General features: G+C 37.5%; 2 protein-coding genes across 3 annotated transcripts in view; one reads left to right on the forward strand and one right to left on the reverse strand.

Annotated features, from left to right (window-relative positions):
• The window catches only part of TRERF1 (ELM2 and Myb SANT-like domain containing 1), a 103,642-nt gene extending 99,367 nt beyond the window's left edge, over positions 1 to 4,275 (forward strand). The window contains exon 18 of the mRNA XM_051213621.1: positions 1,259 to 4,275. Within this exon, the coding sequence (XP_051072947.1) occupies positions 1,259 to 1,651 (393 nt within the window). The 3' untranslated portion in view covers positions 1,652 to 4,275. The remainder of the gene's footprint in view (positions 1 to 1,258) is intronic.
• Positions 4,276 to 4,387: 112 nt separating this feature from the next.
• Positions 4,388 to 26,606, reverse strand: MS3_00005650 (uncharacterized protein; the record flags this gene model as incomplete). 2 transcript variants are annotated; one of them, XM_035730460.2, is made up of 7 exons in its annotated part: positions 26,290 to 26,606; positions 23,753 to 24,004; positions 21,110 to 21,554; positions 12,712 to 12,886; positions 10,686 to 10,944; positions 8,771 to 8,967; positions 6,320 to 6,521 (listed from the first exon to the last, which is right to left on the reverse strand). In XM_035730460.2, the coding sequence occupies exons 1-7, from the start codon at positions 26,494 to 26,496 to the stop codon at positions 6,320 to 6,322; spliced, it is 1,737 nt and encodes a 578-aa protein (XP_035589407.1). In that variant the 5' UTR covers positions 26,497 to 26,606. The 2 variants fall into 2 exon arrangements, with proteins under 2 accessions (XP_051072948.1, XP_035589407.1); XM_051213738.1 differs by having other exon boundaries at positions 4,388 to 10,944; positions 21,110 to 26,248.
• Between the last annotated feature and the right edge of the window lie 851 nt (positions 26,607 to 27,457).

A 27,457-nucleotide genomic window follows, 5' to 3' on the forward strand; every position in this document is an offset into this window, starting at 1 on the left:
CGTAGTTACTTCGAGGAGGAAATACGTTCATGGGTATGAGCCCGCTTCAACTTTCCAGTGGAATTATTTCTGACAAATTCATTTTAATTGTGTTATATCTCATATATTCAGTGTTTCTTTTATCATGTGAATGTTCGACCCTGAAGTACTGTTAAGGACCACAATGAATAAAGTGGTTTCGACACATACCTTCGTCAAAGAAAAATATCTCTTTAAATAAATCTCTATCTTTACTCTTCATGTGAAAAGGAGTGGAGGACTAAAGTTCTACAGCGAGACTATAATTTATGAATGAATCCCTTGAGTTTTCGCGCAAAATTTATCGGTTAGATGCACAAATAGATCCAACTATGTTCTACGGATAGTCAGCCGAAAACAACTTGAAAATAAAAACCGAGGAATTTCGAGTCTTCTGGAAGATTCCAACCATCATTTTTTTATATCACCAAAAGTTTAAAGCATTTCGTTATACTTTATACTATAGTTGTCTGAACAAGAATAAGCAATGTCACTTATCCATTATGACTTTATCTGATCATCTTCATATCTACCTCTTAAGTTTTTTTTGTGGGGGGGGGGGAGATCTAACACTGACGTAAATTTTGATCGATTATACGGACAACAAATAATTCAATCATTTCTAGCTTTTTGTGCTTAACAATTCTGAATGTTTTATCTATGTAGCTCATTTGGTTACTTTTGGCGAATATCTACAGCCTACTTCAATTGACACTACTCTACACACTCAGATTTGGATAGGTTTGTTGAAATGTCACACGGACTATAGAAGACTTAGTAAGTGTGAAACATCACACAAAAATCTTATAAGTTGTAAATTACTATTCGTTAGAAGATATTTGTAACTAGGGCTGCAGATGTCGCATTCTCTAAAAAGTATTTCCCGACAGTGTTGTCTAAAAGGATAATGAAAACTTTACAATCAAACAATCCAGCTTAGAGAAAACGTTTTTAGAAATTCGGTAATCACCATCAGAGAATATCGATTGATTGTATCCTTTTGAACGACAATATTTTACACCAAAACGTAAATTGATAATCATGTCTGCTACTAAAGAATACCAGGATGAATCAACGATTGAAATATGTCTAACACTCAATCAGCTTTTAACTGGTTAAATTGTTTTCTGAAAATAAAATCACTTAATAATAATAATAATTAGTTCATTGTTTTCACATTTATGAGACTTATTTTTTTCTAATATTTACTTAATTTGAACAGTCTTTCCCCATTTATTAGACTACATCAATTGGAGCGTTATCGAAGTATAATACTACTACGACTTCTGTTGTAATGACTACAACATCTAATGCTGTCATCTCTTCACATTCTGTATTTACATCTTCATCTAACTCGTCCTTATCACCATCATCATCAAGCCAAACATCAGCTAATTCTGTCGTTGTCCTCTCTACGAGTTGCTTATCTACTATCACCACCATTACTACTACGTTCACTTCCACTGTATCATCAACATTTACTTCTACATCGTTGAGTGATATAAAACATTCAATTTATACATGTCATATATGCAATAAATCTTTCAATAAAATCAAATCACGTAATGCTCATATGAAAACTCACAGTGATAAAATTATCACCAATAATAAGTCACGTCGTCAATACATTTAATCAATTTTATTTATACTACTCTTTCGGATATCAGTAGTTAAAAGAAAAAAATAAAGGAAATTTATTTCAGTGTGATATATTTGTGATACATTTTAAGAGGAACGTATTTCTATCAGAATCCTTTTTTGTTTCTTTTTCTTTTTTAATCAAACGACAATCACCTATCTGAATTATATTCCTATCCTGTGAAGTTTTTTTCTTTAAAAAGAATCGTTTCTATTGTTTATCATTTGTCGTTACTGTTTTCTAATTATTTCCGTTCTATTGTTTCATATTCTCATTTTTATTAGAAAATCATTAGATTGATAGAAGTCAATAGTTGATGAATGGGGAGTTGTTTTTGTATGGTTTTCTGTACACTCCATAGACTGATCTTTTTTTTCGGTACATATTCTCTTTACATAATTTGTTTGTACTTGATAAATCCTACTGTCACTTTTTTCTTTGTATGCCTAGATTGGACAGGTTGTAAAGTAAATAAATGAAGCTATTTTTTTCTCATTTCTATTTGCTTATCAACATAGTGGATAATACCAACATCATTATCTTTACACTTAATATTAGAAATATATATCCATTTTCTGTATTATTCAGCACTAACTTTTGAACTATTATAAGTAGTATAATTAGTTACCATCAAAAACTTTATCATTCATTTTGATTATATTTTCTTGTCATAATCTTGAATATTTATCATATTCATTAGATTCATTATCGTTTACATCGCATTGTACTTTTGTTTTCTAATTGATGAAATGTTATTCCTTCGTAATCTGCTTAAATTTCTTTTGTTGTTGTTGCAGTTGTTGTTAAGGGAAATAACTAATATTCCTTAGATTTTTTGTCTCGTTTTAAACAGATATTCAAATAAGAAACAAAAAAGCGCCTATTTTGTTTTTAGAAGAAGAAATAATAATAATAATCTTTTAACTACTTTGCTTGCCTATTATACGTGTGTGTGTGTGCGTGTGCGCGCGCGAGCACGTATGTGAACCCGCGAGCACTTTGGTTTCGTTTTTGTATTCATTTATATATTGACTTTTCTTCCTTTTTTTAATTTTTATTCCCGCTTTGTGGTATCAATTTAAACAAATGTATGTTGTGTATAGGTTATATCCTTTTTTTCTAAACAAAATAATATTCAATGACTTATGCATACGACAGTGAATGACGACGACGACGATATGTGCCACCTAATCATCATATACAGATATACTGATCAATGAATAACCGGTTTAAAAATGTTTGTTTCATAGATTCTTCTCTTCTTTTTTTTGAATATTGACCAGAAATCATAAATAGATAAGTTTTATTGAAATTTTACTTATTCTATATCATTTGTCTTATCTTAATCATTATTAGATTCATTAAACACTTATTACATTACAGATAGTTTCTATGTTGACATGGCAATATACCCCAATGATCATTTGTATATTTTAACTTTTCTTTATAAAAGAAGAAACAATATTATTGTATTTAAAGCATGAATTTTGATTATGGAATGAATAAATGAACAAGAATAGTTTCTATGATTATATATATGGAATCATCCTTCAGTTGTGTGCAAATGTGGAAAGTTTTCCCCCCTTGTTGGAATGTATTTTCTTGTTTATCAAATGTGTTTATTATTATATAAATAAGAATAATCCTGTTGCCAGGCTGCTCTATACACCGGTATCAGATGTAATAATTTACAGTGTTGTTTCTTTCAATCTAACTAATCAATGTATAAGATTTATTTGTATATTCATTTTATTCTAGATAATAATCATAATAATAATAATAACGTGTATTGGTTTCCATGAAATGTCCATTTTAAAAACAGCAAACAATTTTACTTTCTGTGTGTTTATTTCTTGTCATTATTGTTTATATTCTTTTCAAGTCAACAGATTTATTTGTCCAATGTTCAAAAAAAGAGGCAGTAAATGATAAATTCTATCATATACATAACTTTTCATTATTGCCTTCTTATTGTGCGCCATGTTTTTCTATCACTCATACTGTTTGTATGTGTCCAGAATAGCCTGTGTCCTTGCCCACTCCCTCCCTTGTGTGTGAGTTTCAAGTCTTTTCACTGCATTGTCACCGTTGTTTGTTTGTTTTTTTTTCGCTAGAAAACAACAGGTTGCCAGTTTCTATGGGTATCATTAATTAATTAATTAGTTAATCGTTTGTTTGTTTTTTTTCTCCTTCCCTACTTGCATCATTCAATTTACTTGCCTTATCATTATCATATTTTTGTGTTGACATATTTTTCCTGAGATTCATTGTTACTATTGCTATTGTTGTTCACAATAAAAGTCAATATTATGTATTTACTGATATTTTTATCATATTTTCTGAAACAAAAATTGAACAGAACAATCAAGAAACGCAGTAGTGGTTTTCTTGACTTCAGCCACTATATAAAGTCTAGTCACGTGGCCCGTTTTTTTCGCAATTGCAATTAGGCTACTCATAAGTAGCTGATATTTTTATGCAAAATAAACAATTGGACAGTGGCTAGCAGAGGAAAAGGCCACTGTCCAACTGTTGGATGGAGAATGCTGATGATCGGTCTATGCTCCTTCACGAGGAGTAACAGGCGTAAGTAAGTAGCAGAGGAATCCAAGACGCGCGTTTCGTCCTATCTAGGACTCGTCAGCTGGATGTGCCTGCATCTCCTAGTTGGTGTTCACTCTGCGACTCAAACCCAGTACTGTTCGCTTCGAACGCCATCACGCTATCCACTCAGTCCTGATAGCCACTTGCTTGTGTAATGGGGTGAAGTTAAAAACTCACTTCGTATTGTTTACTTAAATCTTCCCATTGTTTAAAACAAAACGCCTTCTGAATTCCACTGCTATCTACTATCCATCTTTGCTTATAGTGCTTGTGAATTAAGACAATACGCACGTCATCCCCCTTGAACGGAAGGCGGATGAAGACAGATTTCTTTTCAACAGTTGGTTATTCACCATCTTTGGGATATTTTTTCCATATCTTGTAATAAATCTATTCGAGTACCTGTTTTTTATGAAGTGGTTTTCCAGAATAGCCAGTTCCTCACTTATTTTGCCTTTTGAGGATAACATCCTAGCTCTATTGAAGAGCGTTTTGACTATACCCCTCTTGTAGCTGATAAAACAAAAGCTGCTTAAGTTCCAATAATGTCACAAGTAAATAATGAACACATAACAAAAGACACTATAAATATACCTGATACATTCAATTACTCCTTTTTTGAAAACTGAAATGCGCCTTTAAAACTATTTGCCAAGAGTTTTTCTAAGAATTATTTTTAATAATTCGGCTTACAACGGAACCAACTTATATGATGAGTTCACCAATAGAAATAATAGATCTTAACAGAAAGTTGTATTTATGAACTTCAAAAAGCAGTCATGATCTTTTTGCCTTCAGATTGTCGTAAGTTAAATGATCAATTAGCTCCTTCAAAAATTTCTGAAGATGTTTATTGATCTTGTTCTCAATTGTTGCAATGGAATGCTAAATATTTATTAGTGATTATATCGATAATTTTAGGTTGTATGCAACTGACCTTAGTTAGATAACTACTGGGGGGGGGGTGGAAATCCTTGAAAATCTTTGTTTTTCTAATGTAGAATTCCTCAATAGTGCAAAGGTACCCGAGATCGGACCCAGAACCCTTATTCTTCGCTCCTAACGGGTTAAACTTTGATTCTGACTACTGCCTTTTAACTCTATTTTAATAGAGACAAGGTATAGTGAACAAGAACACAAGTGAGGACAATCAAATGTATGTAGACACAAAATCATAGAACATCTTAGTAAAATCTGAGAACCACTATACAGTAAATACTTCGTTTGCACAATGTCAATCAATTGTCTCACACTTCATTGTTCTTTCGTTTCCATATCAATCATTCTTTGTTCTCATCTTCTTTTCTTCGATCTTCTTAACTTTCTGTCACCTCCAGGCATACATACTGTTATGACTTTATATCCGGCTTCTTATCACGTGATTTATCCATCAATCAAAATACGACTTATACAATCTTAGCACTGTGCCAAACCAATGACGTTCGACCGGTATGGGCAATCTAGCTTCCTTATTGGTCCTATGTTCCCCTAGCCCGTCCACTTGAGTCCAGAACACCAGAAACCAGCTTCCAATATGCAAATCGAATCGAATCATTTATTTCAGACATATTGGGTTTATATATCAACTAAACAGACCGCAACGTACCATAAAATAGGAAATAACATTCATACACAATAAAACCAAAAAGTGGCTGTAAACGTGGGAGGCCGTAGTCAATAAACTGAACATAGCTTAAGAACCGTAAATCGCACAATAATCATATATAGGTCAAAATGAAGCTTAAAATAATGGGAATATAGATATACATAATCTGATTATTGAATAGTTATATCATAAGAATATATAGAGATAATATTAGTCAATTCATTTGGCTCAGACGTTACTCGTGATTTAATCTTCGCTCGGATATAACACATACTATGACTTATATCTGTTGATATCAGTACCACACACTACAAAGTTACAGCAACATGAATATAAACCCAAACAAAATGAATGAAAATACAAAGTTAAGATTTTTATTTATTGTTCTTATTCATACAAAGTAGGTTTCATATTACACATTTGTTATGTAAAAATGGTATCGTTTTTATCATCTATTGGATATCATCATCATCATATGTATGAAATATAATAATATTAGTAGTTAAACGTGAAATTAATGCATCCACCTCTTCATTACCCAAGTATTTATTCCATAAAGACCGTAAAAACTGATTAACTTGATGTTCAAATTGACCAGCTGTTTGACAACCAGGTAAAATATGTTCTGATTTTTTTGTACAATTCAATGATTCACTTGAATGGAGAAAAAAAGATAATTAAACAACAACAACAAGTGTATAGTTGAAAGGGGTTTAATGGAAATTGATCTATTGTATAGTTTGTATTGATCACAGATTTATCTCAATTATGATACCTTAACATTAGTTTGAGATTACTCAGTAATGCCCATTCATAACCTCATCATCACGGAGTTGCATTTAGGACCTTCAGGTTTCATGAAGAAAGCTTAACCATCACAACCGTTAAGTCGACATTCAACGGTACAATGGAAAACTCCAATTAATTTGTGAAGTAGTGTGACAATCATTGAATGTCATTGTCGATAAGCGTTTCAGTCACATATCTAAAGTCAATCAGTTACAATTTCTCACTTCAAAATATTTTCAAATTTCGAGCAAGAATTCGTAGGGTGACAAAACCGAAACAGGTGGTTTTCTTATGTGGCCACACCTGGAGCCTCCGACCATGCGAATTAAATGAGTCAAAACAGTAATATCATATGTGATAGAAGGACGAATAAAAGACATGAGATAACAGTAAATAAATATAGCAAATGATTTCAAGTTATATAACTTAAGATAATTGTAGTTAGTATTACCGACAGACTGGAAGGGACTTCTGGTCAAAATACCAAAGAAACGCGATCTCAGCAACTGTGATAACTACAGGGGCATCACTCTTCTCTCAATACCAGGAAAAGTCTTCAACAGGGTATTGTTAAACAGAATGAAGGACTCCGTAGACGCCCAACTTGGAGACCAACAGGCTGTATTCCATAATGATCGATCGTGTACAGACCAAATTGCAACAATATGGATCATTGTGAAACAATCAATTGAATGGAATTCATCACTCTACATCAACTTCATTGACTACGAAAAAGCATTTGATAGCGTGGACAGGACAACACTATGAAAGCTCCTTCAACACTACGGCGTACCTGAGAAAATAGTAAATATCATACGGAATTCTTATGATCGATCAAACTGGAAAATCGTGCATGGAGGACAAATGACAGACTCGTTCGAAGTAAAGATGGGTGTCAAGCAAGGTTGCTTACTCTCACCCTTTGTCTTTCTCCTGGTGATCGACTGGATCATGAAGACGTCAATATCTGAGGGGAAGCATGGGATACAGTGGACATCTAGGAAGTAGCTAGACGATCTAGACTTCGCAGATGATCTGGCTCTTCTATCACACACAGCAACAAGTGAAGGAGAAGACGACCAATGTAGCAGCAGCAGCCTCGGCATCAGTAGGTCTCAACATACACAAAGGGAAAAGCAAGATTCTCCGATACAACACACCATGCAACAATCGAATCACACTTGACGGAGAAGCTTTGGAAGATGTAAAAACCTTTACATATCTGAGCAGCATGATTGATGAACACGGTGGATTTGATGCAGACGTGAAGGCACGGATCGACAAAGCAAGAGCAGCATATCTATAATTCAAGAATATCTGGAACTCAAAACAACTGTCTGTTGACCAACACCAAAGTCAGGATTTTCAATACAAATGTCAAGACAGTTCTACTGTATGGGGCGGAAGCTTGGAGAACTACGAAACCCATCATCCAGAAGATACAAGTGTTTATTAACAGTTGTCTATGCGAAATACTTCAGATCCGTTGGCCAGACACTATCAACAACAACCTATTGTAGGAGAGAACAAACCAGATCCCAGCGGAGGAAGAAATCAGGAATAAGTGTTGGAAGTGGATAGGACACACATTGAGGAAAGCACCCAACTGCGTCACAAGGCAAGCCCTCACATGGAATCGTCAAGGCCAAAGGAAAAGAGGGAGACCAAAGAACACATTACGCCGAGAAATGGATATAGACATGAGAAAAATGAACAACAGTTGGACAGAACTAGAAAGGAAGGCGCATGACAGAGTCGGTTGGAGAATGCTGGTCGGTGGCCTATGCTGCATTGGGAGTAACAAGAGTAAATAAGTAAGTTAGTAGTTGGAAATCTAATGGATCCCAACCACAAATCTTGCATATTTATTAATACAAATGAAATCAAATATCACTGACTTCACGAACTGATGACTTGTTTTAGATTAAATGCCCCCGATCTTCCTCTAACCTACTAGCTACCATTGAATGTCATCTTACTTGATGATGGATCCACAATATCAATAAATGATTTATCACCACCTAGTAACAACACTCAAGTTTATTTGACGTTTATAATAATAATAATTAGAAACAATTCAATCATATTTAAAAACGACATGTAATATAACTTACAATACATCAAATCTTTTTGATAAACTTATTATTAAAATGGAATTGGAATAAATGGAATTTTCTGTATCTGTATAACCATGAAATAATAGAACAACTTCAACTGGCAGTAGATCAATTGAAATGAAATGAAAACAACGTTCACCAGATTTATATAAGTTGTCAAGTTGATTGTCAAAGTCTAATTTCATTTGGTCAAACTGAGTAAGAAAAAAAAGAGAGAGAAATTAAGATTCGAACTTATAACTCAACACTTTAACTACTTAACTAACCCGTTCTCTTAGCCCCCCCCCCGTTACAAAGATTTATTGATAACAAAAGCTGAGTGATAATTAGAAATAAAACTACTTCTAATGTAGTAACAGTGGTAACGAGAAAGATTAAACATAGAAAATATGAAATAAAGAATTACTGGAACTCAAAAAGGAAGATACAGAATGAAAACATTTGGACTAATGTGACCAATAGTGAAACATTCCACTCAACAACTTTAATCAGTGAATCGCGTTACCATGCTGACTGCAACCAAGGTTTATTAGTTAGAAGTGAGTGAACTAAATGTTAAACTGCCACATGAGCATATAACCATTTTAGTTAGTAGTATGATATCGAAGAGAAATGTAATATTCACGTTCAACAGTTTAGCAACATTCTTCGGTGCAGTAAGTACGCTTCTCATTCATACATTAAAACTCAGTCTTCTAAGTCAGTTATAACGTAGGAGCGACCACATATATGCATCGGTCGAAGTTGCAACACTTCATTAGCACAACAAGATGAACTCCAAACTCGTAAAAGTAGTCACTTCAATGGTAGTACTATATAAAAGAAAGATTGTGTATAACGATATAATACAGGAAGAAAGAACCAGTTGGTAGGAAGAAAGATATAAAGCAATGTTGATTTCACAGTTTAAGGGAACACTAAAAGTGTATACACCCACACCATTGTGATCGATTCTCAGCCATGTCACACACACACAGTCTCCAACCATTGCTTATGATAGTTACGCGGGCTCCAACAAAGTAGTCTGCATCTACCATCCACATGGCTCACACCACAAGTTAGTGACTTCTTGGACTGATCCCACGTTGTGGTTTGGCCACCCCTAACATTCTTCCAACCATCCTCAACACTAGTCAGCATTGCGCGTCGTGGTAATCGGTGTTCACGTGGTCCAAGCATATCAGTCAATGAAGATTTACAACCTCACCAACTGATTTACCATCATTCTCTAATACCCTGCGTCTAACTTCACTATTACTTAGCTGGTGATCCCAGCATATGCGAGCTATATTTTTAAGACGTCTGTGATCAAATAGTAGTAGCACACGAGTATTTTCTACCCCTAATGGCCACGTTTCGCAGCTGTAAAGTAGAACAGAACGAACTGCTGCACAGTATACTAGTCCCTTAATTGATAGACAGATGTCTCGCCTTCGCCATAGGTGATGTAAGTTGGCAAAAGCCAAACAAACTTTCTGAATCGGCGTAGAGATTTCGTCAGACACCAACCCATTAGGGCTAATCAGACTTCCAGACTTCTCAACAATTACAACATATAACATGTTGAAAAGTGAATAGATTTTGATGCATCTTAATTATAACATTCAATGATAGCTACTGATTGAATAAATCTCAACAATGATACAAATAATTGGCTCTGTTTTTTCAAACATTAGCCATGAGGTTTATCCAATGGGAGAATAAATATAAATCCAATATTTCCTTAAACCGGCTAACAACACGGTGTTAATGTCTAACTTCAACCAGTCTACGAAATTACGCGACCATCTTCCATTGTCTGAGGTAGATATCTGTTTCTACCTGACACGGATTAACTCTACTGGATGCGCACTGTTGAAGAGTCTCATACTATGAATAAATATAACTGATCAATATGATAATTATTACTAACCTTTTGTTTATTTAAAGAGTCCAATTGGTAAGCTTTTATAATTGAACATGAATTTTTAGAATTCGACAAATATAAATGATTAACTAATTGACCAAGACGTGTAATAAAACAATGAAATGATTCATTTTCATTGTGATTAAATGTAGAATGATGTTGTTTAGATTGATTATTGACCATTGGATGTATACAACGATTGACAATGAGAAGTACTACAGGAGAAATCCTTTCATTAGTAGTTTGCCTTTGATGATTTGTATATCTACAATTAATAAACGGTAAACGTGTTTGCCAATTTTAATTGAAAATGGACAGGTTTTAAGCATTATTTTAAAAATGATGTAAAGTAGATAAAGAATTCTCTCCCAGATGCCTTGGTACAGCCGAGAGTGGGAAGAACTCGCTCTCCCTCTCCTAATGCTCTCACATAGCCACGTGCATACAACCAATGCCAGCGAAGTCCTAATCTCTACCTTCTCGCGGCATTACTGTTGTTTACGAAATTGAAAGCACGAAAAGCGAATATTCGGTGCTTTAACCGGGTTGGTGGGTATGGATGATCTATCTAAGGGAGTTGAAAAGCCCTGATTCTAAATCAATGGTGCACATACGCTCCTAGATTCTGACCGAACAGATGGTGTATGAACCAATCGTCGGTCACCGACTACCATTGGACTGCACCTCCTAACTCCCTCCACCGTCTTGTATACTAGACCTTTAAGTCGGAGGCTCCGGGTGTGTCCGCCTAAGAAAACCACCTGCTTAGGTCTTGGCATCCAGACAGTATCACAGCCCACACGCAAATCAAGTGACTAATGTGGTGCATATGTATTCGGTGCCCCTTTGTACCAATATTTGTGTGTTCAAGTAACTAAATAGATAAACAAAGCGTTTCTGAATAAAATATTTAATAGGATTGTAAATTAGTTTTCGATTATACCATGGAAATGTTTAGTAAGTGTTAGAAAACACTAAAGTCCGTGAAAAGTCAATCGAAATTAGACAAAAAATAGATAACTAAATCTCTACTTTTAATTTGTTAAACAGTTCATCTAGAAGCTTACATCCTTGATGATTGATCCTCAAGGATAGTTCGAAATTCCCTTTCCGTCGTTTCAGTAATTGGGTGGAGGGCCTGAGCCAGAGAAAAATGTGTGTGCTCAACTCTTAATCTTGTTAATTTCCACCTTCGTAGTGATGATTCGAAATGCGGCAACTTGGGCTGATGCATAAACATTTCAGCTTGTATGGTGCACATGACTGACTGCTCCGATTATACGCTAATATAAAAACATTCTATTTCTCTAACTTACCTGACCCTGAGGAAATCAAATCTAGGACCTTCAAGCCTTGTATAATGATGATCAACATATCATCTAATTATATGATTTAAATTCATTGGTTCTACTTTTCACTTTAGCCAGTTATATCTTAAGAATAATTGTTTAGTAGGCCAGTCAAATAAACGGTAATTTTATTGAGGTCATGAATCGATATATGTTAGACCACCATTGAAAACGTGGAAGTACTGGAAGGCCGTTTCGTCCTAGTATAGCACTCCTCAGCAGTGCACACCTGTGATCCTACTCATGGGACTCGAACTCAAGATCTTCGGTTTTGCGCACGAACGCCTAACCACTAGACTACTGAGTCGGGATCCAATGGTGTTAATATCTGACTTCAACCAATCCACGAAATTGTGCGACCATCTTCCGTTGTCTGAGGTGTATACCTGTCTCTAGCTGACACGGATTAACTCCATTGGATGCGCACTACTGAGGAGTCCTATGATACGACAAAACGGCTGCCAAGTACTTTCAGGTTTTCATTAATGGTCTAAAGTTGATCGACTGATGATCTCAATCAAAAACGTAACAATCTCCACAACCCCACACTGATAAAAAGGTACTTCTGTAGAGCTGAAGATTTTCAAAAATACTGAATTCAAAGGGAATAAAGTTGCAGAAATCTTAAGAAGCTAATCAATAATCATCTAAAACGACCCACATATTTCCTAAGATTTACTTACTCATGTTGAAATGGTGATTCTAAAGCAGAACGAATTTGAGCCCAAAGTCGTTTATGTTGACCTTGAAATTCTTGGGATAACTGATTGGTTAGATGTTGTGTTCTGATTTTTTGTACAGATGATAAAGATTGTTCATGAACAGAAGGAGATGATGGTGATGTAAGTGAAATGGACACTAAAATGAAGATTTTTATTTATTTATAAAAAACGATTGAATATTCATGAATGTTAAATCACTTTTGAGAAAAAACTAATGTTGTATTAAATATCAGTCAGTCGACAACGTAGAATTTCATACGCACGTATATCAGTTCGAGTTGTCATAACACGTTAGCACAGAGATGCAGTTGTCAATTCAAATCCTGTAGTGCTAGATGTAGTAAAATTATAAGCTGTAATCAGAAAAATTAGGGTCTGAAGATGTTATTCAAAGAGTATAATCCAGTGAAATAAATTTGGGAAGAGAAAAGTGAAAGGGACATAAAGAATTCAGAAGATTAGAATTTGTGAGAACACAAAGAGTAGATGCACCTGCGCCATTGCAAACGATTTTGAGCAATGTCATTCAGGGTCTCTAACCATCGGTTGCTATCATCTCGCGGTCCCCAACCAGGTAGTCTACACCTACCAACATGACTCAGTCCACTTGTCAGTGACTTCATGGACTTGTGTCATGTTTTGATCTGGCTGCCCTTAGCTTTCTTCCAACCTACTCCTATACCACTGAACATCGCACGTCGAGGCAGTCGGTTGTTGGGCATACGCAACACGTGTCCCAGGCATCTCAACTGATCAAGTTTCACTACGTCTCAGCGAGGCCTCGTGCTATGGGCACTTTGAGCCCCCAAATGCCCTGGTACGGCCGAGAGTGGCGAGTGTCCGCTCTCCCTCCCCAAATGCTCTCACATGGCCACGCGTATATAGCCTCTGCCAGGGAAGTCCTACTCACTGCCTTCTCGCACCACGAGTGTTGTTTACGAAAATGAGAGGACGAAAAGCGAATGTCCGGCGCTTTAACCGGATTCCAAACCAATGGTGCACATGGGCTCCAGTATCCTGCGGGAACAAATGGCGTATGAACCAATTGTTGGTCACCGGCTTCCATGGGAGTGCATCTCCTAACGTTGCTCCACTGCCTTGTGGATCAGACCTTCAGGTCGAAGGCTCGGGGAGTGGCCCCCTAAGAAAACCACCCGCTTCGGTTTGGGCACCCGGGCAGTATCTCAGCCCTCACACATATCGAATGAGATTTGTGTGGCGCATATGTATTTGGTGCCTCCCTGTACCAATATCTGTGTTAAAATAAATAAATAATAACGTCATCAATTGATTTGCCATCCTTACCTAGTACCCATTTCCTAACAACTGCATTACTTACTCGGTGGTCCCAGGATATACGAGCAATGTTTCGAAGACACCTATGATCGAATACTAGTAACCTATGAATATCCTCTACTCTTACCGGCCATGTTTCACTGCCATAAAGTAGGATGGAACGAACTGCTGCGCAGTAAACCCGTCCTTTGGTTGATAGACGGATATCTCGCCTACGCCATAAATGACGCAAGTTGGTAAAAGCTAGTCGAGCCTTCTGTATCCGTGCTGAGATTTCGTCACACACCAGACCACAAGGGCTGATGAGACTTTCAAAATGAGTGAATCGATCGACACGCTCAATTACTTCACTCCCTATCATTAGTTGAGGTGTCGATGCAACCCAACCCTGAAGCAAGATTTCGCATTTCGAGGGGGGGATCGCATCTCGAACATGCTTGCATTGTTGCCTAGAGTGGTCAGAAGACTCTGCATTTTGTCAGCGTCTTCACCAAATAAAACTATGCCATCAGCATATTCTAAGTCAACAAGTGAACCTCCTGGTAGAAGTTCAACCCCTGGAAATTTATACGAAGAAAGTGTTATCTCTAAAAGTACGTCAATGACAAAGTTGAACAAGAATGGAGAGAGTGGATAGCCCTGACGAACACCACTTGAGGTAATCAATTCTGATGACAGTTAGCCATAAGCTCTCACTCTACCAGTTGTGTTCGAGTAGAGAGCCTTTATAAGGTTAATGTACTTCTTTGGTACTGCTTTCAGTGACAAACACTGCCATAGAACCTCACGATCAACAGAGTCGAATGCCGCCTTAAGGTCGAGAAATACTACGATTGTGGGGCGTCTGAATGTGTGTCTGTGTTCTAGAACCTGACGTAGTGTGAATATCTGATCTATACAACCACGTCCAGGTCGAAAACCAGCCTGATTTTCTCTAGTCTGCTCTTCACGAGCTTTAGTTAGGCGTCGAAGTATTATTGAGGATAATATTTTAGACACTATATTAGTCAAACTGATTTCTCTGTGACTGTCACAAGAGGACTTTTGTCCTTTCTTATAGACTGGCACAATCAGTGATTGAGACCAGTCAGATGGGATTACGTCCAGTTCCCAAATTCTACCTAAGACCTCAGTTAATCTCACTGCTAATACTGAACCACCATCCTTAAAAATCTCAGGAGTAAACCTGTCAGGGCCTGCTGCTCTTCCTCGCTTCAGATTTCCTATGGTTTTTTCAACTTCGTAAAGAGTCGGAGGACCTACACTAACTTGCCATTCAGGTTGACTGGAGATCGTGGGAAACCGAAGTGTGGCTGAAGGCCAGTTGAACTGATCCCTAAAGTGTTCTGCCCATCGATTCAATCTCCTGGATTGAGAATGTATAATATCTCCATCTTTCTCTGAGTGTTCCGCTAACAGTCGGTTTCCTAATACCGGTTTCCTTAACAAGTCTGAACAGTTGTCTGCTATTACCTATTGCTGCTGCCTTTTCCAACTCTCTTGCTTTCGCTACCCACCACTATTCACGGTCATTGCGTAGACTTCTTGTCAGCTTGCGCTTAAGCTGACTCCACTCTTCATTATGTTCAGAACCAGATGGAATGAGTTTTCGAGCATCTATCAGTGTGGTAGATGCTGCTGAAATCCAGTGTTTCTCCCTAACCTTATGGTTTACCGTACTAGCAGAAATCACTTCTGTTTCCACAGCTTTTCGGATATCATTCCATGCTGCCTCGGGGTGGGCATCAATTACATAGCTGCCTAACTTTTCCTAGTTGTTCCTGAAGTATACTCTTAGCTTGATTATCATTAAGTAGGACCCTAAGAGGTTTCCTTGCAGCGTCTTTCCTACGTCCAGTAAGACGCATACAAATACGCGCTCGCACTAGAGCATGATCTGAATCTCAGCATGTGCTCCAGAATGAGAGACAGTCTTCTATCGAGCCCCTCCATCGATGGCTGATAACGATGTGATCTATTTGGGTCCAACATTGGGACGAATTAGAGGGTCGCCATGTCAAAAGATGTTTTTCCTTATGCTTAAAGTTAGTATTTGCAAGGAACAGGCGGTTATCTGAGCATAGCTTGTTGTGGATGCGGAGGAATAGACCAAAAATTATCATGTTAAGTCCAGTGGTGTCCTTGGACTTTAAATGGACATTTCCTATTGGTCGATATCTGTTCACTTGTTGAATATTGTACAAAATGTTGTTCTCTATTTTATGGTACGATGTGGTATGCTTGATTGGTATATAAACGAAGTATGTTTGAAATATAATGATTCATATCTCAGAGGTTATGACTTGTGTTCTGGACTCATCTGACTGGGCTAGACAGGAAAGTGGGACTAACAGAGACTCTAGGCCGTCCGTACGTGTTTATGTGTCATTGAATCGATCGATAAATACGCTGCTCTCTAATTTTTCCAGTCAAGGACACAACAATTAGCACAGGGTAGAAATCGGCCGCAAATTAAAGTCATAACATAGCTGCAACAGAGGCCAACATTATCTGTTCTTTGAGCCACGATGCTATAAGATCCACCCAGGTGTCTTTCCCTTTCGCTTAGTTTACCTACTTGAGCATTAAAGTCACCGGTCAATATTACTACATCAGAGCGCCTAGCTTTTCGGAGAAGGTCGGAAAGCTTTCTGTAAAACTCATCTTTGACATCATCTGTGCTGCAGTCAGTGGGAGAATAGGCAGAGACGACGAAGAGGCAACGACGAGTGTCCCTATTTTTCCGGATCCTTACTGTTCCGTTTAGTCGGACAGCGCACAAACGACTGTCTACTAGGATCCACTCTAAGAGAGCTAGTTCTGCCCTAGGACTCAATGCTATACCTACGCCGGCGAGGCCACGGGAAGCAGAATCACGGCTTCCAGATACACGAAGTGTGAATCGAGTCAGTTCTTTATGTTGGCATGGTGAGGTCAAGTGAATGACGCTACTCGGATCCTGTATGCGCGTTTCGGAGACGCAGCACACATCGATGGCGCGGGATTCTAAAGTCTTAGCTAAGGAAGCCTGCTGTCCTATTTGGCAGTGTTCGGACGTTAAAAGCTCCTACGTGTAGTTTAGAGCGTGGTTTCAGGAGACCAGGAATAACGTTCCGCGTACTCGAATCGTTTGCCCTAGCGGTGCGAGGTGATAAAGAGACGTGAGGAGGGTTAGTCATGGAGATAAGAGAGGTGTTAGGAGGTGTAGGAAGGATTTGAATGTGACCAACTTGGTTTCGTGTGCTGTCACGGGTATGAGGGCTGATATCACTTCCCGGCTGCCCACACCGTGGAAGGATATTTCTTGAGGAACCTGAAGAGGAAATTGGATTAGTGTTGGTCTTAAAGACCTGGGAGCGTGACCGCAGTGCCCAAGGGACAACTGCTTGAGGCCGGTCGCGCACGGCCTTTTCGTGGAAGGTTTTTAATTTGTTAGCTCCGTTCTTCAAAGGGCCTTACTGCCGGAGACGGAAATCCGTGAGGTAAGGTGAGGTGTGACATTTTAGGGTCGACCTTTTCTAACCCCACCCCTCCTTGTGGGAAGGCAGCATCGCTGTCATGCTGGTTGTCCGAGGGAAACACCTTACTGCCGTCACACCCCTCTACAGTCAGCAGTACGACTTCGCCCTCATACCTTGGGTTGCTGCTTTTAGTCTTACCGTTCTCCAATCGACCTGCCTGGCATGGTAGAACCTACAGGAACATATGTTCCAGCCAATATAGCTCGGTTGGGTCATCACGATAGGCAAGCCCGACCACCGCGTCAAGGTAGCAGCTTCGGTCGGGAGGTAGATACCTGTCTCTACCTGACACGGATTAACCCCACTGGATGTGCACTGCTGAGGAGTCCCATAATAGGAAGAAACAGTCTAGTACTTCCAGGTTTTCCATGATGGTGTAGCTTCAATTGACTCATGATCGTAATTATTAAAGTATTATTAAATGTTGGAAAAAGTATAGTTTAAAAAGGAGCCAATAATCATGAAAGAGAAAATCACTGTTGGGTTTTTGCGTAGAATTGTAACAGGAGTGACTCTTATCATATCATATGTAACAAACAGTAAAAATGGCTCTTCTTAGTGCTCAGGACGTTTAAAATGATAAAACATGTTAGATGTTCAATTAATTCTATATAGACTGTATATAACAGGTAAGTCTCTAAATTCTAATCCTGAAAGAAACCTTTATATGGTGATACCATGCTTTATAAACGAAACAATCAGGTTTCAGATAATGCCTCCTAAGATTTTGAGTGTAATGTATTCATTTATTGTTAGGTCCCGATAAACATAATGAGTGGTAACTTTGGGATCCTTTTATAGACCAATACTATACGTACATTTTTATCGTATTGTTAAATAACTAAACTATTCATATTCATATTCCTCTTATTATAAACTTTATTTTGACTTGTGAACCATTATTATAGGTTTTACCATTCTTCAATTATGCCCTGTCTATTAGTCACCGCCTCACACATTCACAGTCACATTTGGCCAAATTTTGTACAAATGTTATTTTCTGTTTTATGCTACGTTGTGGTCTGTTTGATTGGTATATAAACTCAGTATGTTTGGAATATGATTCATATTGCAGAGGCTGAGACTAGTGTTCTGGACTTAACGGGCTGGGCTATGCGGAAAACAGGACCAATCAGAACTCTAGGCTGCTCGCACGTGTTTTACGCGTCCTTGATCCGATCGATAATTTGCTGCTTCTGATTGACGGCTTTGGGCTATAACATTTATATGGTTACAAACTCCTTTCGTCTGATAGCTGGCGTCAGCTAGTGATGAAAACCTTGAATCTAAATTCTGGAGCAGGTTGGAAGAAAGCTAGGGGCGGCCAGACCAAAACATGACACACGCCCATGAAGTCACTGACAAGTGGACTGAGCCATGTTGGTAGGTGTAGACTATCTGGTTGGGATCCGCGAGACGATAACAACCGATGGTTAGAGACCCACTCTTTGTGTTCTCCCAAATTCTAATATTCTGAATTCTTCATGTCCCTTTCTTTTTTCTATTTCCAAATTTATTTCACTGGATTATACTCATTGAATAACATCGAACCTTAATCTTCCGATTAATGCTTATACTCTTACTACCACTACCACTACAGGATTTGAACCGACAATCGTATCTTTGTGCTAACGTGGTATGACAACTCGAACTGATGTACGTACGTACGAAGTTCTACGTTGTTACTGACTGAACTCTAAATTCCTAATCTAAACCTCGCGCCGCTTCGGTGAATTCAGTTCTCATTATTTAATTGCTTAGATTATTATTTCACTCTGTTAGTTATAAAATCCTTCTCTTCATTCCTATATCGCTTTTGCAGCTTTACTCATTTTCTTCGGTTGATCCGTCCGTTTTTATCGTCGTTATTAAATGATTCTCAACATTCATTTTTGTGAGCGAAGACGGATGATGGCTAGCATTGGACTCGTCAGCTGGATGTACCTGCATCTCAGAGTTGATGTTCACTCCGGGACCCGAACCCAACACTGTTCGCTTCAAACGCTATCGCGTTATCCACTTAGCTACTGAGTCCTGATAGCCATTTGCTTGTGCGATGTGGTTAAATCTAAATACACGCTGTTGTTTGCTTGTATCTTTCGATTGTCGCTTATAAAGCTTGTGAATTCAGGCAATATCGAAACAATCTGTACGGGATGCCAACAAGGGACTGATCAATTGTAGTCCTAAACAACAATGCGAGGATACAAAGTAACCAACAAGTGAATTCATTTTTACAATTTGTAACTTATTCCTATTGGTTTTTATTACTTTTTTCCTAGAGTTTTTTATATTTAACTAACACCTAAATAATCTTAGAATTCTTTCATATTTATATTGCCGTTTTCTTATTAATTTTCATTAATATAGGGTATTTACATCATTTCTTAAAATAATCAGTACCATAGTTTGGATATTTCAAGTTATTTATTTAAACATATAAACATTGACACAAAGAAGGAACCAAACAGATGTGCGCTACATAAATCATCCGATTTATGTCAGGGATAGGATACTGCTCGGGTGCCCGGACTGAAGCAGGTGGTTTTATTAGAGGGCCACATCCGGAGCCTTCGACCTAAAGGTCTGACCCACAAGGCAGTGGAGCAACATTAGGAGATGCACTCCCATGGTAGCCGGTGACCAACAATTGGTCCATGCGCCATTTGTTCCTTCAGGATACTGGAGCCCATGTGCACCATTGGTTTCGAATCAGGGATCAGGTAGTAAGACTTCGTTGGGTGTGGCTATATACGCGTGGTCATGTGAGATCATTTCGAGGAGAGCGAACTCTCCCCACCCTCGACTGCACCAAGACATTTGTTGGGTATGTGTTTTCAGAGAATCTATGAAACAAACTAATTGAAAAAGTTGTAGGATAATAGCTAAATCAAATAAAATGAATATGTGAAAAAGGAAATCTATGTCATTTTTAATACAACTTGATGATTTAAATGCATGTAAAGCATATTTAGCTAAGTTTCCTTTGCACGGCCGAGAGTGGGGAGAGTCAACTCTCCCTTTCCAAATGTTCTCACATAGCCACGTGCATACAACTACTGCCACATAAGTCCTACTTACTGCCTTCTCAAGGCACTACTGTTGTTTACGAAATTGAGGGGATGAAAAGCGAATGTCCGGCGATTTAACCGTGTTGGTGGATATGGAGCATCCACCTACGGGAGTTGGAAAACCCTGACTCCAAGCCAATGGTGCACATGGGCTCCAGTATCCTGAAGGAACAAATGGCGCATGGACCAATTGTTGGTCACCGGCTACCATGGGAGTGCATCTCCTAATGTTGCTCCACTGCCTTGTGGGTCAGACCTTTAGGTCAAAGGCTCCGGATGTGGCCCTCTAATAAAACCACCTGCTTCAGTCCGGGCACCCGAGCAGTATCCTATCCCTGACATAAATCGGATGATTTATGTAGCGCACATCTGTTTGGTTCCTTCCTTGTGTCAATGTTTACATGTTTAAACAAATAAATAAGTTTAAACAAACGAGTCAAATGAACTCTTATAAAGAAAATTATAACTTACTTGGATATATGTAAAATACAAATAGAATTGATGTAATACAAATAATAATTGATAATAGTCCAATATAAATATATGTACATTTTTTCGTTGAAATTTTATTGTTAACATAATCTGAATTTATACTATCATCATCACTATCATTATCTTCTTCACGTATATATACATGTTCCATAAATCGTGTAACAGATGATGAACCATTATGATGATCTGAATAATGTCTCATACATTCAATTTGTGTTATACTATTATTATTTGAAGAATTTTTTAATATATCTGAATCAAATATCAAGGAACTACTGTTCGAATCTGAATTCTGATAGAAGTCACCATCATCATTAATTGAATCATAATGACGATGTTTTAATTCATTATCTAATGGAAATTCTTTTGATATTCTCAATTGTTGTTCAGGTGACAATGATAATAATGAAGACTGGGATGAATACTAAAATTAAAGTGAAATACATGTATGTACAGGCAGACATGAGAATGAAAAAAAAATTTGGATAGAACTAGGAAGGAAGGCTCAGGACAGAGTGGGTTGGAGAATGCTAGTCGGCGGCCTATGTTCCATTGGGAGTAACAGGCGTAAGTAAGTACAGTAGGTGATCACATTACTATGTGTGAACACATGTGTAGACAAAAAAAACGGACTTGTTTCATCACATAAGTAATTTAATCTAATACAGTTCAGTAACCATATACAGGTTCATGTATTCGACTTTGATTAAAACATTTGATGTGAAAGCTATCGATATTATTTGACTGCTTGAACAGAAACAGATGGACAGCGCTGAATCTCACATCTTAATAAGTGAAAGTTGGTTGATTTAACCAGTAAGTCAATAACAATTAACAGTAGATAAGTTTCCGATAAATAGCTTTTGATAACAATATTACTTAAAAAATCCAACACGGTTAACTACATAAGTGCGTAATTTACCCTAACCGATGGTGAAATCAAATATTTTTGAAGATCCATCTAAAGCAAAATAATTAAAAATATCTCGAACTACTGTGAACGTCACCAAAAAGTCGGTATTTCTACCGTTGATTCCCATTTATACAAAGACAACAACTGGGAAGTCTTCATCACAAAGCACAATACTAATAATCGTTATACGCAGCTCAGATAGTTGATAATTCGTAATCTGATTGACCTATTCTTTTTCCCTCAACATTGCCACCTTCACCCTGCCCCACCCCAACTTCATATTGCTTATTCGACCAGTCTTCACCCAATAGGTACCTAGTTTGTGAAATTTCGGCACCCTCTAAGAACATAATGTGGCTTCGAATTTGGGATATAAGGTAAACAATAAGTAAACGCCAATAGAAGGCTTTAATTCTTTTAGAAGTTCACTTATCTCAGACTCATCCCTATTTTCAACCATTGGAAGAATCTCGTGAAATCTCGACTCGTGGCACTTAAGTTAGACAAAAAGATTTCCTGATAATCCCGTAGAGTTGACAAATCTACAAATTGAATCGGCAACAGCAGTACATGCTGTTTTTAATAATCACCAAATCGCTATTAAAAATATGGGAATAATTCGGAAAGGCTTTCCCAACTATAAAGAGAGGCAACCAGTCAAGGCGTTTCATAAAATGCTAAATCCATTTGCACTCAATAGTGGTAGTTCAAGAGAAACAACACCACGATTTAACTACTAATTTTTCCTGACGACCTACCGAAAAGCTTATGGACCTCAGACATTATTGTTTCAAATCATTCAACACGTTACAGTATTCTTAGTTTCAATGAAGTTATGACGGATGAGGTCAGTATGTTATCCATACTGTGTATGGATTATGGACAACTATAATACAGATGTACTACAAATGAACTGATCTGTAAAGTATTCAGTCAGTAAAACGCAACGTAGAAACTAGTGAAAACGTGTATCGACATGGGTTTTTACACTATCAGCACAGTTAAACAAATTTATAATGAACACTACAGTATCCGTACCATTAATAGCAAGAGATTTAGGAGTAGAGAATATGATTCACAGAAAAAAGTGAATTCACGGAACAAAAGTTAAAAAACAATTTCGAAAATGAGCATCAAGTTGTTACGTCTAGTCTCATTCACCTTCAACCGAAATATCGTGTAAAACCTCCAGGAACAAGTGTTCCAGTCCGTGTATAAAGACTGAGTCAACTCAATGATCAAAGCCAACCACCGCGTCAAGGTAGCAGCTACGGCTAGGTGTGACAATAACAGGAGGGAGTACAAATATAGCATACGGCTCACTGAATCTGGTACACAACAATGGATTGTTTCATCCCCCACTGGCAGGTCAGGCAACCTGACAATCACGAGAATACCATCCGAGCATTCGACAAACTAGGTACTCAACAAAACATCTCAACTCTCCACTCACAAACTTTACCAGTAACATAAGTGTTTTATACTTTATAACCAAGAAAATGGCTTCAGCAAACGACTTGCAGTTTTGCGAATCATACGGTTTTATCAACACATTAATCTTTCAGAAATCATAACAGTAAGTATAAATGAATGTGTATTGAATAACTGGGTACATATATATTTACAAATGTTTTAAAGTTAGAATCGAATCTTTTGTACAAGAATGCATGAATAGAAAATGACTACTCTGAACAATGATCTATATCAACAGGTAAACAAGAAGTCAGTCCTAACGATCGATCATTAATAAGACCAGTAAGAAAATCGAATGTTTTCAGTGTAGATATATTTCGACCCTTAGTAAAACAAGAGTGTGATTGGTGGACATCGATTGGTTGAATTTGTTCGTCGACTTTATTAATTGATGCTTCATAAGCTGTAACATCATCGTTCAAATCTACCAACTCATATTTAACATCACAGTTGGAATCCTCAAAATTCTCATGGCTTTTTAATAATTCCTACCAAAAAATAAATAGGTGACAAGTTAAAAACCAAATATATACAGCACCAAAATATTTTTTAATATCAAAAACAGTAAAAGATAGTTAACCATGGCTCGACATCAACGGAAAAGCACTGAATACCAAATAGTACTGGAAAATTATTTTTTGGTCCCAAACTTTTTAGCATACTGCACCAAGATCAAACAAAACCTTTGTGTTTGGAGGTGAACACAATGTCGAAAAGTACAGGATATAGGATTGAAAGTAGTCAATCCCGAGTTTTAGGGTAGGAGACAGATGCCCACCGTTTCCTGGTTTACAACTGTCAGTTAGTGATGAAAGTCAAATCCAGATTGTTAAAAAACCTTAGATGCTACTTTCGTGAGTGTTATCAGACTAAAATGGAGAAGGCGCTGACCACACATGGTCTTGTCACATTTACCTACTGTCTTCACCTAAAATAAATGATAAAAACCATACTGGCTCCTTCATTAGGTAATTGGGTATGAGTCACATTAAAGTGTGAGGGAAAGTGGTACTAGCCAGTGACCAAAAGCGAAGGGAACACCACTTTTGTGCTTCCATTGAATGCCGGGGATAATTTGCAGGCATCTATAATTATATACTTGTGACTTGTGAAAGACCTCTAATCTCATAAACCACCTTTTACAGCAGCAAAGTAATGTAAAATGAACTAACACACAGTATACTTTCATTCTAATTAGAAAGCGAACACGCTCTACAGTAACCAAAAGATATTAGTATATCTGTGCCAAGATAGCAACCAGCCTACCACGGTACTTAAGACATCTAAAATAATTGAAGAAACTAATGTTTCAAACAATTTCACTGCACAAGGTTAAGTTAGACATGAACCCATCCAGACCAGCCCAGAATTTAGAGGTACGGAGACGAATATTCCTGCGTTACTATTCGAAGAATTCAGTGGATTGTTTTTGTCATTGTCTTCGCCAAGCAGAATTGTCATCTGAATACTCTCAATCAACACGTTGAAACTGGATGAGATGAACCATCTTTTACATCCACTGCTTCAATCCAAAACCCAGGAACATACAGTCGTATTTTTCAGAAGCGAAGACGTCGCATTCTGAATCTTTACTCTATATTAATTACTTGCAAGTAAATTTCCCGGACTAGGACCATCTGACAAAATTCGTTCATGGAACAAGATCATTATCATAACTTGTTGGCTATTTCGATAGTTACCTCTACTCTAAAACATCATACACTTGTGGCTATAATCCGTTCAACCCGTGAAAAAAATACGAACATAAACTTTATATTACTAGACTTCGCAGATATTTTAAATGTACATTACTCTTGGGTGACTATATATTTAGATTAGGTAATAAAACAAGCTAGCACTAGTATAACCCGACCCATCACGTTAACTTTGTCCTTGCTTTATGCTTTGTCTTCACTTCTAACTAACTAGGTGTAGATTATAGTTACTACACAATTTCACCAGAATAGCCTTTCGACACTGCACATGTTCCATTCCCACTAGCAACTAGGAATAACTGGGTGCCGACTTTTGCCCTGCATTACTATAAATCTTGAGACAATTGTCTTTTCGAAGGAGTGCGTAAACATTTAGTTAAACAGTCTAACTTTATATCTCTGTCAATTATGTGTAACATGGATTTTTAGATCAACATGAATATGCTTGTAAATCGGTAGATATTTAACTATTTCTATAACAGAACCTACTTATCATGACATGGAACAATTGAGAATACCATTAGCATAACTGACGTGAACAAAACAAATACTTCTAATTTTGTCAGCACTAATATTTTAACCATCAAAGTATCATATAACTCAAATGTGATAGGTGGACAACCGAATAAGAGTAGCCTGTAGATCAAAGAACTCGGGACAAAACGATGTGGTTTAATTTCCAAGTACAGACATATACACTATACTATGGGTTATATTTTAGTTGCATAAAATTTAATGTCACTACCGGGCTGTCAGAGCTGAAGTGGAAGGTAGTTTCAGACGGTCGAAAGTTGAATACTCAGATTTGGTCGATGAAATGACGATGTGCAGATTTCGAACAGGAGATTATGACACTTAACATAAAAACACCGCTCCGAGTTATTTCCTCAAAATCTTCTTAAATTTTTTGCAGTACCATCAAATTATTATATGACTGGATAGATTAGGGAATTCCCTACAAAACGTTTATGTTTCCCTGGTAAGCTAGCTAACAAAAACTATGTCCTGGTGGTTCTCCTTGAAAAAGTGACGAAGATTACTCGGACAATATAACTTACGTCTTCTGCAGACATATATGTCATACAATCCTCTTCACAAAATTCGTCATCGTTCGGATTCGCAAGGGTGTTCAAAGCCAATAGTTCCATCTTCATGCGGTTATCAAGATCATGGATTTCGAGCAGGGCTGATTCTAAGAGTTTAATTCTATGAGCAACTTGATGGTTTAGAAACCTAGCGACTGATTTCTTAATTTTGACTGACATTAACGAGCACGGTAAAAAGGTTAGATCCTTTCAAAATCCCCCGCCGTTTCGTTTAAACGACCTTGAACGGTCTCACAACAGGTAGCTCAAAATTTATCTTTGACACGAAGATTCAAGGCTCAATTGCAAATTTCAATCCTCAATAAACATAAGTAGTGGACCGGATGTTTTCCGGGTTCCGTGTTTGATCTCGAAAGAGAATTATAAAAAGTTTTAATTACTGTTATAACATTTCAAAGCTCTAAATCAACTGAAAATGCAACTGTTTTTGTCACGAGTCTTCAAGGAGTAACAATTGGGGTATCTTCTTAAATGGCAATAGAACTAAAATAAATATTAAACCTTCTACATCAGAGGTCAGAGGAAGATCGTACTGCTGTTTTCTTGAGTACTGACATCTGAGTTTCTTTTGATCTTTTTGTGTTCTCCCTTTATGCGGTGGTTACGGTGGCGGTTATGAACGATATTATACAAAATTTAGTACATATAATATATTTATGACAAGCCTGTATGAGTCAACCGATTCCTCTCTCTTTATTTCTATCATTTTGGTACGGTTCTAGGTCTCTGATAACCCCTAATAAGTAGTATTCGACCTTACCTATCCTACTTATCAGTAAGGGGTTGTGGAGATGATCGAATATCATTAAGATCATGAACAGATCTGATTTCTGCTACCATTAAAACCCATGAAATTTGGAAAGCCATTATGTTTCAGTGTAGGAATTTTCCTCAGCAATGCCCATCCGTGACTCTGTGCGCAGTATTTGGGCTCAGGATCTTAGGTCTTTCGGGAGAACGCTTCATCTTTAGACCCCTGAGCCAACATCAGCAATCTCCACAACCACTTGCTGACAATTATCTTGTGCTAACTAGTGACCGGCTTTGAGGGAAAATTTCGAGAAACTCAGTGACTCGTATAGGTGAAATGCGTAGGGTGGGAGGCAGTTACCCACCGAAG

This window comes from Schistosoma haematobium, chromosome 1 (genome assembly GCF_000699445.3).
Source record: "Schistosoma haematobium chromosome 1, whole genome shotgun sequence".
In the NCBI taxonomy this organism is placed as follows: domain Eukaryota; kingdom Metazoa; phylum Platyhelminthes; class Trematoda; order Strigeidida; family Schistosomatidae; genus Schistosoma; species Schistosoma haematobium.